We start from the raw sequence: 17,700 nt of genomic DNA on the forward strand, positions 1-17,700 counted from the left end.
TTCCTTCAAGTCATCCATTTTCCACAGTGTCCACCGGTAAGCTGGAACCTATCCCAGCTGACTTTTGGTAAGAGAAACGGGGTACCACTGGACTGGTTGCCAGCCAATTGCATGGCACAAACACAACTATTCACACTTAGAACTGTGAGGCATACATAGCAGCATCATAGTTCACCTGTCTGCATCTAAAAAAAAAGAAAGAAAGAAAAAGCATGGACCATGCTCTTCTGCCCCCTGGTGTCAAATATAATTAAGGCATCTGCATATACTGTATGTACAGTAAACTGTCAAACCACTGTCACACAACAGTAAGTAAAACAGTTTCATAACGAGTCCATCAAAACAGTTAACTGAATACGGCGAAAAGGTTATGGTAAAACACAGCTATAGTATGCTCGCATGAGAAGCCAAATGGGGGTCATTATCATGTCCATTAGTGGAAGTAGCTATGTAGATCCATACTTCACTCTCCATATACTGTACGTAGCTCAAAGTGGAGACACACTGCTTCCCGTCTGGCCCCGCGCAAGTCAAACTGTCTGGTTAGCCATAATGAAGACTGCGACAGCGCTGTAGACGTTACAATGTTTATGATTGTGGTTGTTGTTTGTCACTATTCGCATCTGCTTGGTTAAACATGTATATGCAAATGATACGCAATTATAGGATACTGTTCTCATTATACTGATCAGCCAGACACCATCTCATTTCAATATATATATATATATATATATATATATATATATTTTTTTTTTTTAAATAAAAATATACAAATAAAAAATTTAAAAATTATAAAAATATATATATTTTTTTAAATAAAAATAAGCTCCATGTTCATCCTTACATCATTTATTGGTATACCTACAGAATGAGATCCAATACAATATTCCATCAATCCAGCAAATACAAAAAAACAGCCAATACAGTTTTTCATTTTTACAAATAAATTATAAATATGTTTATTGCTGTTGGTAATTGGCAGGTTTGAAGAACTGCGCTTCATTTTTGTTTCCATCAACAAGGTACAGCTTAACTGGTATTGGTAAGGTAGTCCCAAATAAAGTATAACTAGTTTGCGAGTAATTAAAGAGACTGAATTTTGTGAAATGAAAAAATGAAAACTGACACTAACATCCACCAATCAGACTGGCCCGCAGACGTCAAATGCTGCGGAATTTAAAGTCACATTAACAACAAAAATCAGACTGGGAGGCGATTAACTGACCATTGTTTGTTGGTGGGCCACAGGTTTTTATTATAAAAAAAAAGAAAGTCTACAGGCCAGTGAGTGTCCAGTTTGTCTTGATAAATAAATGATTGAAGTAAGTGAATGAGAGTAAACTAGTAGTAGAGTAAATGATTTATATTCCCACTAACATAATGATACAGTATATCCGTCTTTAAAAAAAAACAAACGTGAAAGATAAACCAGCTTCTGTGCAGCAGCAGCAGCAGCAGAAGCAGTCATGCCTGACATGATTTGCAATATGCAGAATGACTAAGAAAACCAGGTAAGTGTAAGACACCGGCTTAGCCCGCTCCAGTGCACAGCATTTGCTCTTGCAATATGGTTCTGGAAGCAAAAAGTCCTTTCCTATTTTGATGGAAACTTCAGCGATTCCCCTTCTTCTTTAACTTTTCTTTCTGGTGATGCAAGAATGTCGTTTAATAAAATTGGTGGCAGCATTTTCTATACAGTCCAGCACCGCAGCGCGAGAGGGGTTTGTGCCATTTATTTGAGGTTCTGATCTAATTCTCCAAACAGGAAGTCACAGCCAGAGTGGAATTTCGAGCATTCACTGTTGCCGTAATATAGGAAAGTAGCAAACTGCTGAGTATGTAACTGTCACAGCGCAGCATCGTGCCGAGCGGCTGGCAGTGTGGCATGTTCAATTTGGGTGGCAGTGCACTTTGATGACATCTTGACATCGAAGAGGAGAAATGGTGGCAGAGTGATTTCAGCACGAACCTCAAGTGACTTTGGCAAAAGTTGTACTTTCAAAACAGAACGAATAAAATTGAAGGCAAATGTATTAATGTGGTGTTCCAAGACAAATGGTATTTTGTGCCGTGGTAAAGTTTCAACCTTAAGTACAAGAAGAAGAAGGAAACACTTTTACTAAACAGGAGCTGCCTCATGACCACATTATATGTCGTGCAAGATGAACCCTGGAAAATATATACTACGTCAGTGTTTCCCACACCATGTAAATACTTGGGCGGGCAACCCAAGTCGATTTCAAGAACATTTTATACTTAAATAATAATAATAATAATATTCTGTGGACCTTGCGAAATCAGTCAAACGCCACTACAACTCCCAGCTGTCTTACTGGATTGAGGCGGGGGTGCGGCATAATTTCTCCAGACGTACATATTAGTTTTTCGGCAAATACGCAACTGGTCAATGATGAAATGAAAACTACACTCCATAAGCTCAGACCAGAAGACTCCAATAAAAGGAACAAATCCTACCATCTCCTCACACATGGACATGTAGCCAGGCCTCAACGATTTGACCTCCTCCAAGCATATAGTTTGCAGGTCCTCAAGATTGCGTTCTTACCTGTACTTCATGCCTGTCTGATAGGACACACACTCTTCCAGGGCCAGGCCATTCATCTTCAAAAAGTCTTCCATGTTCTTGACTTGAGCTGCGATCCTTTGCTCCCGCAGCCGCTGCAGCTCACCCTGGTCGGCGGGCCTGCTCGGGGGCTGGTTGAGCCCCTGGTCCGAGTGGTAGCGGCTGATCCCGCTCCGGATGCTCTCACTGTACGTCATGGACAGCATCCTTCCGCTGCTGCTGCTGTTGCTCTTGCGAACGCCGCCGCTCGGCGCTGAGGGTTTGGGGATCTGCAGGTTTTCAGCAGGACAGTGACCGGACTTGAGCGTGCTGGGAACCCCCTGGGGGCTACCGGCATAGCCTCCCGTAAACATGCCAACACCTCCCTCCCCTCTTTCGCCTCCTTGACAAACTATGAAGATGCTACACAGATGCGACGCGAAGGGTCCACCAGCTCCATTTAGAAAAGATCTCTCGTGCTCTGGGCTGTACAATGGCCATGCATCCTGTAATCAACACGGGCCAGCGACCCCCCCCCCCCACACCGCACCCGCCTCTTCCTCCCCCGACAGGTGCGCCACGGGCAAGGTGACACTGATAGGCAGCATTCAAGTGCTCAAGAAACAGGACACATGCCATTTAAGCCATCCAGACATGCAACAAGCGAAAACGTGAACACAATCCGACTCTTGTGCGGACAACAAAAGGGAAAAAAATTTGACAAAGGAAATGCTCCAAAGACCATTGTGTTTTAAAATCTCTTAATCTCTGTAATCCTCAAGTAGAATCCAACACTTTCTATAAATCAACAGAGGGCAGCGCTGTGCTGATTACGCCAATGCAAGGAAACAGCATGTAAACACCACTACTGGAATTTTAATGAACAAACATACAACTCAATCAATCAATTACTCTACAAGCTCTTAGAACTTGGCTGAGCATTCCAGATGAAATCACATACCACATCCAAATTCATAATTTGGAAGAACAAGATTGTCAAATTAGCTAAAAAAGAAAAGTAATATTTGTCATCATTATTTCAAAAAGGGTGCTATGAAGCGTTGACTGACTGCGCAGCCTTGGATTAAAACAGCTGACAAGTGACGACAACTATACATGGCTTTAATATTAAAATATTAAAAGTGTCCAAATATATTAATTCTGTGATAAGGAACGATCACGTGACTACCTAATAAATAAACCGCTCACATGTGCTGGAATTATTCAAGTTTTCACCATGTGGACAAACTTAAGAAGTTGACTTGAAAAGTAGGCAGCATGCACGCTCCACACTTAAAAGTTCCCGTTTCGCGCATGCTAACAAACGTTGGCCAGTGGCGGAAAGCTCGTTCCACAAACTCACCCGGTTTCTTTGGGGTCGGCTCATGAGCAAGGTCGAACGGTGCGTGCCGGCGCTTATAAAGCCACACTGCACTGCAGACCCACCAAGTGGGTCCACCCAAACTGGGAGTGTCTTACTTGGAAACGTCTAAACCAATTAGTGAGTAAGGGAGCGCATCCCTTTCCTCCCCTCGCCACTCGGACCACCATCTACCACCGCAAGCAACACCTCGCCTCATCCCCTCCCGGAAGAAATCCATTTACGGCGTTTAGAGGCTCTGTCCTGTTTCTGCTAGCCTCAGCAAATAATATCAGCACTGAATTATTCACCAAAGCTTTTTGCGCTAAAAGCCTCTGATTGTTGTTGCACAGGAAAGACTACTTAGAGCGGCGCGATAATCGGCTACGCAGGCTTGAGCGCATGTTGAAAACAGACAAACAGAAATGCTGAGCAACCACCCGCCACGCTTGTATGAAGACATGTAGCTAGAGACGGACAAACCACAAATCACAATCTAACCGTGTGAAAACCACGCATATGTTCAGGTCAGGGTCCGATACCATTTGTTTGGATCACATTGAATGTCTAAGCCAAAATTAAATTAGCAATTAGTGGTGCCTTGAGATATACTGAGGTCATGGGTTCACCTCCGAGCTTCGTGCTATTCTTGGCAGCACGTTGCGTAAACAGTAGTGAATAATTGTAAAGTTTGAATGAGTTTTTATTACTGTATTATGAAAATAATTATTAATCACAATTAATTTGGTAAGTGAAATCACGATTATTCGAATGATCCTTTTTTGTACAAAACAAGATTATTTTTTTTTTAAATAAAACACTATAATTAGGGGTGTTAGAAAAAATCGATTTGGCAATATATCGCGATATTACAGCGCGCAATTCTCGAATCGATTCAATATGTGGCCGAATCGAATTTTAAACATCAATTATTTTATGGGAATATTCAACAAAACGTCTTACTTAGGGTTAGGATTTACACATTAAGCATAGAAGAATGTTATATTAATGGAACATTAAGCCTTAATATTTGATTTCAGTGCTGTTCAAACAGACTGCAACCTGAATTTTCAGATAAATAAAGAAATGTTCATACAAATCTTACAGTGTACATGTACAAGTTTACTGATTAGTATTTTCTGAATTTGAGTTGAAGAAAATCGCAACAATCAATTTACAGATTCGTATCGGGATTAATCGGTATCGAATCGAATCGCGACCTATGAATCGTGGCGTGGCGGAAATACTCGTGTGTGCATGCCTCAAAACAACTCCAAAACAGTATTCATATTTTGTTTAGTTTTTTATAATTACGCCAATTTTGTAATCCTGGAGTATAATAATCACCACCTTTTATTTGAACATAACTGGATAAAAGAAATACCACAGCTGTTAAGACCAAGTATGTATTTATATATATATTTTTCCTCATGCAGACTGACCGGTGCGTCTTCCTCCTCCTGAATAACATTGAGGTTAATGTTAATGTAAGGCATGGGACATTAATTATGATGCCGTAAGCACAACACAAACACTGCGTTATCAGATGAAGCAAACATTAGCCAGCCGGGCTCGTCGGAGCGACGGAGAGAACGAGGCTGTATCGATCGGGCTCATGTAGAGGAAGAGGGAGCAGCGAGTCAGACAATTTTGCACTTAAAAAAAATGAAATAAAAAAAGGACAGAAAAGTGCAAGGCGAAGACGCCAGGCCAGAAATCATTATGAGTTTGTTTCAAGCACAGTGACATCATCTCCGCTTTTTAGCACTCAGATCAGCAGAATGTGAGTATCACTGTATCGCAGATTATTCACTATATCGTGAGAGTGCAAATGACGCAGAATGTTTTAGGTTTGTGATCATGTCCTCATCGTTATCATCATCATCATCATGTAATGTGGCATGTGCCTGTTGAAATGTAAAAATGAAGTTACACACCTGCATGTCCATGTGAGCTACACTGTTAGCTAATCTAATATAGCCTACCGCCGCTAGTTCATAGAGAATTTTTCCCCCACCCAAAGGATTGGCACAGCTGCTTGTGCACTTTCAGTCACTTTATTGAGCAAAAGTAGTTAAATAAACAAGTGCATATTCACACGACTTGCCATTTGCCACAACTGTCACAAAGTCATTCAACACACAGTGACAGTTTCGCCAATTAACAGCCAGACAAATGAATATTCTCATTCATTGATGCCTGCGTCCCTTAACAGGCCAGGCCCAGCCTTTTAAGGTCACACGCATTCCGTCACAGATAGGAACAGATACTACAGTACAACACTGTAAAACATCCATCCATTTTCTAGTCACACAGGCGTGTTGGAGCCTATCCCAGCTAAGGACTAAGTCAGAGGTGGGCAATCTCGGTCCTCGAGGGCCGCATTACTGCAGGTTTTGGAGGTTTATCACTTCCAACGCAAGCTGATTCCAATCAACAGGATCGTTATCAGGCTTATGCAGAGCTTGCTGATGAGCTGATCATATATCAGCTGTGTTGGAGAAGGACAACATGCAAAACCTGCAGGACTCCGGCCCTCGATGCCCACCTCTGGACTAAGTGGACAATAATTATTTTTTATTAAAGTCCACCAGATGGCGCCAAAGCAACATTTTATTTCTCTTGCCTGAGCACAAAACAGCAAACAGATAAGATAAGAGGAATAGAGGATAAAAGGTTAAGATAGTGTTTTGCTGATTTTACAGGGGTTCACTTTTTTTTTTATACTTGTAAAGTATGAATACTACAAAAAGTAAAACCCACACGTGCGTGCTAATAACTATGACGTGTTTATTGTTACTTTAAAAAGGCTTTGTGGAAAAAAATTCAGATTGATTCAGCCCAATCGGATCTCTGCATTGAAAGTGCAAAAAGTACATAATAAAGGACAGGGAATTCACCTTAGAAATGCAAATGTATGTGAAGTAGCAGGGATGAAGGATAGATACAGAAAAAAGACCAATACCTGTAGAACTGCAGTTGTCGTTTTGGACTTCCATAGCGAGCACTGAAGGCATCAGGAGACAAAAGCAGAAATCATGGCGCTAGTTAATGTAAGCACGGAAAGGAAAGAAGTTAGTAATGAGGGGAACATTGAGTTTGTGCGTGAATGGTGCAGGGATAGAGGATGCAAAATTGATACAAGCAGAAATACAGAATACACAAAAGGTAAAAAAAGGACAGAACTAACAACAACAAAAACCAGCATAATATGACAAAATATCCCTATCACTATTTAAACAATGGCGCCACTTGCTGTTCAAAAAAGAGAGTGCAGGTTAATCTTGACAAACAAATGAGTCCACTGTGCTGCGCAAAAACGAACACACACACCGTGTTAGTCGACTGACAAAGTACATTTATGTAACACTAACCCACACAGTCAACGACTATGCAACATTTAAGCAATGTGCATCATAACACATTTACTGTTGGTGTTATTTTTAATTGATAAAGCACTTCTGACAGTTGAATCTCATTTCTTGATGTAATGGATTCGCGCTCCGCATAAGTAACAGCAACTGCACCAAATATGTCAAATTTGAATTATTGCATCGTCATGATGGGAGCGACACAACCAAGCAAAGCCGCTGTGTTGCATTGCAGCTTCATCGCTGCTAAGCGGGGTACACACATTCAGTAGGCTGCTCATAAACATGCCTCAACATAAGGTTTTTCTTCTTCTATTCTAATTAAATGATCAAAGTCAGAAAAGGCGTGATTGTCGGATGCCTTTCAAATATTATCCTGAGCAATTACCTGTGGTCGTGGGTGTGTTAAGATTGACTTTTCCCCACACCAACCTGCTTGGAAAATGGTCAGTGCCAACAATCAAAAATGTTAATTAAACCAGTGTAGTATTTACAATGTCTTATGTGTGTGGTCAACACAGAGTTTGCCGATTCCGTGATTGTTACGTGAAACGAAAATATTGCTCAATTGGGAAGCTACCTGAAGTTGCGATAATGTATTTACCACAAAAGATAACTGTTAGCTTTACAGCTTCGATTACTTATTCTGTTACTCCTTTGTTTTTGTTTTTACGCGAGTCAATCTTTGCCAGACATCCGTACGAGACGCTAAAAGAGCAGTGAAAACACAAAAAGCAAACCTGCTTCAGACATGGCTTGAAAAAAAATATGGAGTCTTTTTTTTTTTTAAGCCATTTCGCTCCAGCTCTACTCTCAACATATATGGACGACCTTCCTTTCCTCAGTCTCTCCTTTGGTCTCCCTAATTTGTTGGAATTTAGATGTTTCTGGGGTTGGTGAAGAACTCTGGTTGGTGGCTGGTCGGTGCTGGATTTCACTTTCCTTTGTTTTCTTTGGTCCTTCCTCGGGTCTCCTGACGGCGGTGTTCGGTTTAGGTGAACGGTATGGGATTTTTTTAATAGGTTTTTGGTGAACTAACAAATACACACACACTCGCACGCACACAAAAAAAAAAAAGAAAAAAAAAAGGAGAGCAATGATGATGACATTACCGAATGAACAATACTGAGCTCTTTAAAAAAAAAAAAATAATAATAAAAACATATGGGCGACCTTACATAAAACACGCCCACAAACTGTCATCGTAAAAGTGTGTCTTTCTGGACTCACCTGTAGATCATTCCAGGCGAACCCGTCTGTCGAAGGGAGAGGCGAGCAGGGGAGTCTGTTGTCGATTCAGGATACATGGAGGCAGGAGGAAGGGAGCGTGGCCAGCCTGCCAGGGGTGGTGTTCTTTCACCGCAACCACGAGGGACCGTCTAGCGCCGACGTGTGCCTCTGCCAGGGAAAGAGGAGCAAGAGAAAAAGGTCAGAGCTTGCATCTTCAATTAGGTGGAATCAAGCCTGAAATCAAATTCTGCTTTATTTTGTTTTTGGGACAAACACGCTACAAAAGTCTTATTAGGCTACTTTGCAAAAAAGCTAAGTTGGTTGGGTGGAGAATGTGAAGGTAACAAACACCTTCCAGCATTAAACAGAACCAATCCATTTGTTTACCTCATGATGAACACATTCACCATAAAAGACTACAAAATCAAGCAGAAACAGTTCTGCCACTAGATGGAGGCCTTTTCTCACACTGCGGCTCAGAGCAGAACTGCCATACATCAACTTTGCATCATAGTAAATTACTTCTATTATTTGCAGTAATTGCTACGGAAACCTATCGCATTTACTTTTTTGGGGGGGGGGGGGTCATGTTTTTCGAGTATTTTTTTTCTGTTTTCAAAAATATTTTTTCCCTGTTTTTCAGAATATTTTTTTTCTGTTTTTCTGAGTATTTTTTTAAAGGGGTTTTCCCTCAGAGATTAGAGAACAAACCACAATACAGTATACACACATTCATTCCTTTATTGAGAGAGTTAGCAAACATGACCATCTTATTGCATATGGAGCTATGCGGGAAAGTGTCCGTTTCTGTTATTAGCGAATCTGCAACAAGTCACTTGGAGTTCAGAGGTAAACATATATATATATATAATTTTTTTCCCTGTTTTTGTAATTTATTTTTCTGTTTTTCTGATTATTTTTTTGACAGAAAAAAAATATATCAGTAAAACAGAAAAGAATATCCAGAAAAACAGAACATTTAAATAAAATACTCCCAAAACAACAAAGCTCTCAAAAAATATATATCTGAAAAACAGGAGTTGGTTTTTTTTCAGTGAATGCAATACGCTTCTGTAAATTGCAGCCAAAAAACAACCCCCCCCAAAAAACAAAGCAAAACAAAACATGAAGCAACAAAGAATTGCATACATTTATAACTATATTGATTAGTTTCTCAAATGTTTATGGTTGCGACATGCATGAGAGTGAACTACAGCTGCTTTTGGGCGACACAATTCTATGAATAATTCAGTGTCGGCTCTCGAAGCAGGTCAGCGCTGCTGAGAGGGTGGCCTCGCTGAGGGTGAAGTGTCTGGCTGCTTACAGTAGATCGTGTTGGGTTAGGTAATGCACTTGACTCAAAACATCAACTCTCCAACACGAAGGAGGGAGTTACTGAGTTAACTATTATGGTCTTGGTTTATGTTGTTACTTCTTTTTACTCCATCGTGGTGCTTTGGGTTTATTAACACAAGAGACCCAATTTGGGAATTTATTGAGGTGCGGGCAGTCATTCAGCCTTTTTTTTTTTTTTGCTTTGTCCTGCAAGCGCTGTGAACGGCTCATTAACAGACTTCAAGCCGTTTAATACTATTTATAGGTGCAATTTAGGTGAATTCGTATAAATCAAATAATCTGTAAATCATAATTTTTTATGTCAATATTTAATAACATTTCAAACTTAATACGGAAAAGGCAATTACTCATGTTTTTTTACATATTCGCAGCAGGACTCTGTCTAGTGTTAATTTCACCGAAACTAACCAAAATAATTTCGGCAACACACTTTTTTTTACCGGACTACAACTAGACTAGAGTGGACTAAAGAACCCTCATTAATAAATAACTAGAATTAAATCAGTATGTATTTTCTTCGACTAATGAAGACAAGAGGAAAATGTACTTCTCTTAATAAAAGCTGGACTAAAATCTTTGGACATTTTAGTTCATGAACAAAAACGAGACAAAAAGTATATGATTTTGTAAAATCTTGTCTCTGAAAATCGTCACTGTGACACTGTCATGTGACACAGTGACACACTCCCTTTCAAATCTGCAACGAGTGCAACATCCACAAACATGGGACAGACTGGAGGTGGATTCGCAGTGAACGGTTAAAAAAAAAAAAGAAGTCAAATATAGTTATAATGTAATATTAATCCAACGGCTATAACGTTCCAACAATAATGTTAATCCGACTGCTAACTAATGCTGGCTAATTTACTAGCTCATAGCATGGAGCCATATCAGCCACTTGTTGATATACTGTAATTGTGTGTTTTTCATCAAAAAGAAGAGAGACAATTTTATGTGAAATGGTTTTACATCTAAAATGTTCAACATTATCTGCTGACAAAAAATATACAGGGGTAAAATTAATGTCCTGACTAGGGGTGTTAGAAAAAATCGATTTGGCAATATATCGCGATATTACAGCAATTCTCGAATCGATTCAATATGCGGCCGAATCGATTTTTAAACATCATTTTTTTATGGGAATATTCAACAAAACGTCTTACTTAGAGTTAGGATTCACACATTAAGCATGGAAGAATGTTATATTAAATGGAACATTAAGTCTTAATATTTTATTTCAGTGCTGTTCAAACATGAAACAGACTGCAACCTGTTTGTTAAATGCAGTGGCTCAATTATAAGCCTGAATTTTCAGATAAAAAAAAAATGTCATACAGATCTTACAGCAAACATGTACAAGTTTACTGATTAGTATTTTCTAAATTTTTGAGTTAAAAAAAAATCAACAAAAAAAAATCGCAATAATCAATTTATAGATTTGCGTCCGGATTAATCGGTATCGAATCGAAACCTATGAATCCTGATACGAATCGAATCGCCAGGTACTAGGCAAATCACACACCTAGTCCTGACTAAAACGTTGACAGTTTTTGTTGACCAATACTAGACGGATAAAATCATGTTTTCTTGGACTAAAATAAAGACTAAAATGCTAGATTTATAGTTGACTAAAAATTGACTAAATAAAAACGGGATGAGGTGGACTAACTATGTTAAAAACTAACAAGCGTGATTTAAACTGGACTAAAACTGAGACTAAATTTAAAAATGGCTGATAAAATTAACATTAACTCTGTCCCTATCCTCCATTTTATTGTATGAAAAAATATCTCAATGGGAAATTTTGATTTTCAAACATGACCCTTTTAGTGGTCACAAGGATTGCTTTAGACGTACATAAATTTTCATCAGGAGCAACCTCACCTTTCTTTATGCTAACAGCAGAGGACAAAGTAGAGAAGCATCTATCACCCGGACAAAGCCATGGGATGAGCACCTTGTGGTACCTCATTTCACCGGTGACTGAGCTCACCAAGTCTTGGCTCATAACGATAACGACAACACCAAAGGTGACTTTCCCCTCCCATCAATTTCTCCCGTGAGCGGCGAATACGTCGTCCTGAGTTCCCAAGGACTCGTTTAACGTCCCCTTCCCATTCATTTCAATCAGGGCACAAAAGGGACGGCGGCCAGCCCAGCCATCAGGTGATGAGGCGGCGATGACGATGGCGTGACCCTGATGGATAAAATACCCCGCGAGCTGATTTACTACAAAGCCAAAAAAGTCATCTGTCAGTGTCAAGGCATCAGGAGTGGGTTGTGTTGGCAGAAATCAAAGCAGGCTTTCTGGCAGAAGGGGCCTATCACTTTGTAGAAAAGTTGGGGGGAGGAGGGGGGGGGGGGGGGTTAATTTTGGCAGAAACACTCCACAAACATCAAAAACAAAATGTTGTAGAGTAACCTTGTGGAAAAAGCTTGTGCTTGTTTGTTGTCACACAGGACTGATACAATATTTAATGCCTATGGTGAATTCAATATCCATCCATCATCAGTAAGCTGCAGTAATGTTAGACGTAAGTAAAGCAGAATAAAACTATACCTGTGAATATTGTTATATTATGCGTCTACATGCATTGCTTATAGGTCATAATACCACGATAGTAATGTTATTCATGAGTGTTTTGCATCGCATTAAAGCAATACATCAATGAAATTAATTTTCCACTATTTGATTAGGCTGATAGAAAAAAAAAGCTGATTTAAGTATCAATTTAGAATAACATACCCTGGGCAGCGCCATCATCCAATCACGTGATCGCGATGACGGTGCGTAAACGACAGCCGCCTTCGTTCATTTGAATGCTACTTTGCTGACGTAATGGGCAAACATTTGGTTTTAAGTTCCGTTGGACAGTAATGGTCAAATGGGTGAGGAGAGAAATAGTATGAAGCCTGTTTTTTTTCCCCCAACTGCTGCTTGTTGTGAAGTGAGTTGACTGCCACCATACAGTGCTTGTATCACAAATATTTGCGCGCAAGTCAAAGTAAAAATCGGCCAGATGCAAGACTCTAATCATGAAAGACTACAAAGTTGGATCCCTCGTTGTAGCTCAAGGTGCTACTGTACTGTACTACAGTATCTGACTATATGTATGGTGTCTACATTGGTCTATTGTTAATTAATTAATTAAGATGTATGAAAACTTTGCAAAATAGTGATAGTATCTCATCCAGTGTTTTCATTAATTGAGATGGTGCCCAAGGCTGGTTGTGACTATGGCATGTTGTCGAGCATTGCAGAACAGATGCCTGGAGTGAGAGCTGCAGAGCTGGACAGAAATCTGCTGCTGCTGCTGCTGCTGCTGGGACTGCAGCACTGCGGTACAATACACACTCACCCTGGCCCAAGTTGGAAGGCTCAGATTTACCGCTCTAAAGAGCCAAGGTGCACTTTCTTAAATTGAAAGCTGCAAACTGACAGAGACACAATGTACAAAGAAAAATGTGAAGACAGGAGATGATACTGGAGTCCAACTGCAGGATTGTAGTAATGAATTTATCAAACCATTATGATTGACACTTCAAGTTAAAAGAACTGAGACTACGTGCCCCAAAATAGCATACTAAATCTCCTAACATCGTCTTGAAACCCTAATCTTTTATTGAAACCCCCCCCCCCTCCCCCCATTGCCGCTTATTGGTTTCATCCTGCTCTAAACAACGCCTGAATGGTTCGACCTAAAAAACGTATCAGCGGGAGCGGTACAAGATGTATTTTCTGGAGTTTGTGAACCCACAAAAACCGAGAGAATTCAGCTTGCTGGCAAGGTTACTTAAAACCCAAATCCTAGTTTTACACCCAAAAGTGAAACCCTAACTCTTGTTTGAAACCCTAACCTAGGCTTTTAACGCCAAAACCCTCATTTAGTGTGTGCCAAACACTGTTTGGAACCCAAACATTATCTTGAAACTCTAATCCTGGCTATAAACCTAAATTTGAAACCCTAAATTAATATTTAAACTCTCATTTGAAAGCCTAACCTTTGTTTGAAATGCTAACCCAGGTTCGAAACCCTAATTCGAAGTTGACCCGCCATTTTCAACTATCGGCGGTAGTATCAGTCATGACTGATCTCGAGCATCTCCTCCCTGCTACGAGCAAAGGAAGTAGTAACACACCCAAACCAGCACTGCACCTTTTCGTTTGTGTGTGCTTTCAATACAATGATCGGTGCTGGATTTCGCCTTCCTTGGTTTTCTTCGGTCCCCTCGGGTCTCCTGGTGTTCGGTTTAGGTGAACGGTATGAGATTTTTTCTAATAGGTTTTCTGGTGAGCTAACAAATACACGCACGCACGCACGCACGCACGCACGCACATACACATACTCACCCACACACACAAAAAAAAAAAAATATATATATATATATATATATATATATATATATATATATATATATATATATATATATATATATATATATTAAAAAAAAAAAAATACAATGATCTAAAAGGAGCCTGAAGCGCTGATAGCTCAAACCTGCAAATGTGGAATTTTGGAATTGGTTAAGGGTATTTCAGTAGGAGAAGGCCATTATATGGGAACAACTGATTACGCATTCCGCATTCCGCGGCAGAAATATTAGCAACATCCCTCAGTATGGTTTAACAACCACAGTAATAATGAGCGAGCAAGCGAAACAATGCCTGGTTGGCGAGCGCGAGTCAGGCAACACAGCAATCATCTCATACACCTCTGTCTCTTCAAAACCAAATGCAAAATTGAGTCACAAAGGCTGCTCCTCACACGCTTCCCATCCCTAAATCCACCCACACCTAGCCTGAGTGAGTTCCCTCTTGAGACGGGGCTTACGTGAGCGAGGCAGGCAGGCAGGCAGTGCTGGCCCGGAAAGCACCATACGGAGTTGTGTAGTATGCTGGCAGCAGCGGTAAACACACAGTGATCCAAGCAGATGGCTGCAGAAGAAGGGAGACGGGCGAACAGACGAATATTTGCCAGGGATATCCTACACGGGAGTTCAGTCGGGCAACGGCAGCGGGCCTGTTTCATCGTCAGAATTTGGGATATTCGTTTTTAGGATCAAAGTCAAACATGCCAACATATAAATCCACAGACGCGCCTCTGTAATCCTTAGTTTGTTGTTTTGCGCCGCTCTCTGAAGTTGTGCTTGCACAGGCGGGGGGGTTGTATGACAAAGTACTAATCCTGCCTTCCTACTTAAAACACACCTACATGGGGTCCTTGGTTTACAGTCATCCCAACATAAAAGGTGTCGAGATTACGAACGCCGCACAATTAACTACAGTCGAACCGTGGTTGACGAACTCACAAGACGCCGTTTGCAAAACGAAATGATTACGGGAAACGTGAGCCTCATCTTCGCACAGGTATTGTTTTGCCTGTTGTCTGAAGTCTGGTACCACCTCTAAAGAGATACAGAGCTACAAATGGGGTTTTGCTTGGTTTCTGTTTTGGTGTGATTCTGCCAACAAATGAGCAGCAATGAAAAATGAAAACAGATCACAACTTAGCCTAGACCTTAACATTCTCCCCGCCCTGCTTCACTGTAGGGAGAAGGTTCCTTTGCTGGTATGCAGTGTTGACTTTTCACCAAACATGACTGTTTTAGTTGTGACAAAACACTTGAATTTTGGACTCATCTGTCCACAGAAGGGACTTCCACAAAGCTTCGGGTTTGTCCAGGTACTCTCTTGAGGTGGGCAGAGGCTTCTACCTAGCAAGACTCCAATTGAAAGCCTTGTCGATTGACTTTTCTTCTGAATGTTGAAGCATGCACCTGTTTCCCAGATGCAGCAAAAGAGGTCTGCAAATCCTTCGATGTGATGCACAGGGTGGCTTTCCCCTGAATTATCGTTTGTCTTGTGAGTCTTGCTGATATTTTAGAAGGTCATCCACTTCTAGGCTGGATTGTAGTCATTTTCAGTGTTCTCTAGTTGCAGATGATCTGCTTCCAGAGTGGAATGAAAAAAAAAATTGCACTTTGTCTCGTCTAAAATCAGTATTTGGGGTTTATGTATCACAGCAATTGTAAACAATATTATGGGGGGGTCAATGTGGGTTTTACTCTATTTGAACCAATAGAACTAGGTTCTGTATTAAAAGGTGAAATCTAGTATTACGACAGCTTTGATGCGGCAAAAAAAGCCGATAAAAATACCTGATGAAGTGTCCTCTTGAAAATGTGACCTTCTGAGTCTGCATAGGAGATGTGCTCCAGTGTTGACGTCACATGAATTTGGATTTCATCTTTTTAATGCTTTAAAAATCAGACAATTAGACAAAAATGCGCTCCATTTGAACGTCACAAAAAAAAGTAAAGGCCAACTTGTGTGCATAATAATCCATGAAATACCGCCATGAATTTGAGTGAACAATTTCCTGGTTATGATACAATACGAGATGAACGATCCCAAGACGCTCGTATCGCTGACAGCAGGAAGATGAATCAGCACTCGGTGTGTCCGCTTTCTTTAGCTCTTGTGCAGAGTTATAGCCTATCCCAGCATAACAAACTGGCGCTTCAACAGAAACACCGTCCGATACATGCATAAATCACACTTGCACAAAAGAAATGGACATCCAGAAAAACTGAAGTGAAATTGAACAGGCAAGCCTTTATGGCTTTAAGGGCCTTTGCAGGTCATTGATATCACTGCAGAGAGGGGGAAATGCTGCAGTCCACCAAGTGAGCACATTAGCACACTGCAGCAGAAATATAAAACCATCAGTGAAGAGGGAAAAAAGTAGTAAAAATAGACTAAATGACCAAGAAAAGAACATGGCTGCTTCAAAACTCCACCTTTAATAACTGAAGTGGTGACGTTTTAATTTGCCATTTGCAATTGCAAAACCTTAATGTAATTAATAATAATTAAGGTGATAAGTATAAATTGAAATCAACCACTTTTGCAAGAAGTTACAAAAAACACACGTCACTCTACCCTTTGATAACAAGTGACAAGCATATGGCGGCTAGCCAGCAGCAACGAGTCCACACCTTCATTCGGTGCTGCTTCTTGTCAAACACCACAAACAGTCATGTAAAGTGGAACAAGTCTAGAAAGCTGAACCAACATCATGTGGTCATAAGGATTAACTCCACTTCAAACATATGTTTTGCTTTTTCTTTGGCATTTTTGTGATACAACAGACTGTGATGGCAAAAACCCAAAAACGGAAATGGAAACAACGTAATATTGATCTCAACAGGAGAAAAAAATTGGAAATCAATGGTATCGTAAAACTGAAAAATGAAGAGCAGTTAACAGAAACAACGCATTGTCTCAACCTTCCACACGACCACTGAAGATTATCTCGGACGATCTGGATAATGTAAGACTTGCTAACAATGGACCAAGGTACTTGGTGCTTGCTGAAATGACATCAAGAAGTGTGCACGAGTCTCTGAAGTCACTAGTTTCGACAGTTTCATGACATGTCCAAATTTTGGGGGGCTTTTGTTTTTGTGGCTCCTATATGCAAAACACTGCAGACAACCATTTTCAGTGCCCGGGACAACTGCATCCTGGCTCGGCCCTGGCACAGTAAAACAGCATGAAACTGATGTGATTAACTAGCAAATTACAATACTGTACATCGGCCCACTCACAACACTCCTCGCTCGCACAGTCCATGCTACTTTGCCCACTCAAAGTGGTCATTTTGTCAAGGATGGCCGGCGCTCACGCACGCACACACGCGCGCACACAGAACACGCTGTGCATTACACAAAGTAGATGGACATTCAATACATGGGATTGCATCCTGAGTGTTGTGCTCACCCACCAGCATTAATAATCAGGCGAGCGTTCCACTTTA

At 40.6% G+C, this 17,700-nt stretch overlaps 1 protein-coding gene across 5 annotated transcripts in view; it reads right to left on the reverse strand.

Moving 5' to 3' along the window:
- The window catches only part of kcnab2a (potassium voltage-gated channel subfamily A regulatory beta subunit 2a), a 69,142-nt gene that overhangs the window by 36,637 nt on the left and 14,805 nt on the right, over nucleotides 1–17,700 (reverse strand). For 3 of the 5 annotated variants that reach the window (XM_086086087.1, XM_086086090.1, XM_086086088.1), the window contains exons 2-3: nucleotides 8,525–8,692; nucleotides 6,889–6,930 (exon numbers count right to left, since the gene is read on the reverse strand). In XM_086086087.1, the coding sequence (XP_085942213.1) occupies nucleotides 6,889–6,930; nucleotides 8,525–8,601 (119 nt within the window). In that variant the 5' untranslated portion in view covers nucleotides 8,602–8,692. Of the gene's footprint in view, nucleotides 1–2,566; nucleotides 2,938–6,888; nucleotides 6,931–8,524; nucleotides 8,693–17,700 lie in introns of those variants that run through there. The other 2 variants (XM_086086091.1, XM_086086085.1) reach the window with 2 other exon arrangements.

Source organism: Leptonotus elevatus, chromosome 10 (genome assembly GCF_054856555.1).
Source record: "Leptonotus elevatus isolate MCC_2025b chromosome 10, RoL_Lele_1.0, whole genome shotgun sequence".
NCBI lineage: Eukaryota > Metazoa > Chordata > Actinopteri > Syngnathiformes > Syngnathidae > Leptonotus > Leptonotus elevatus.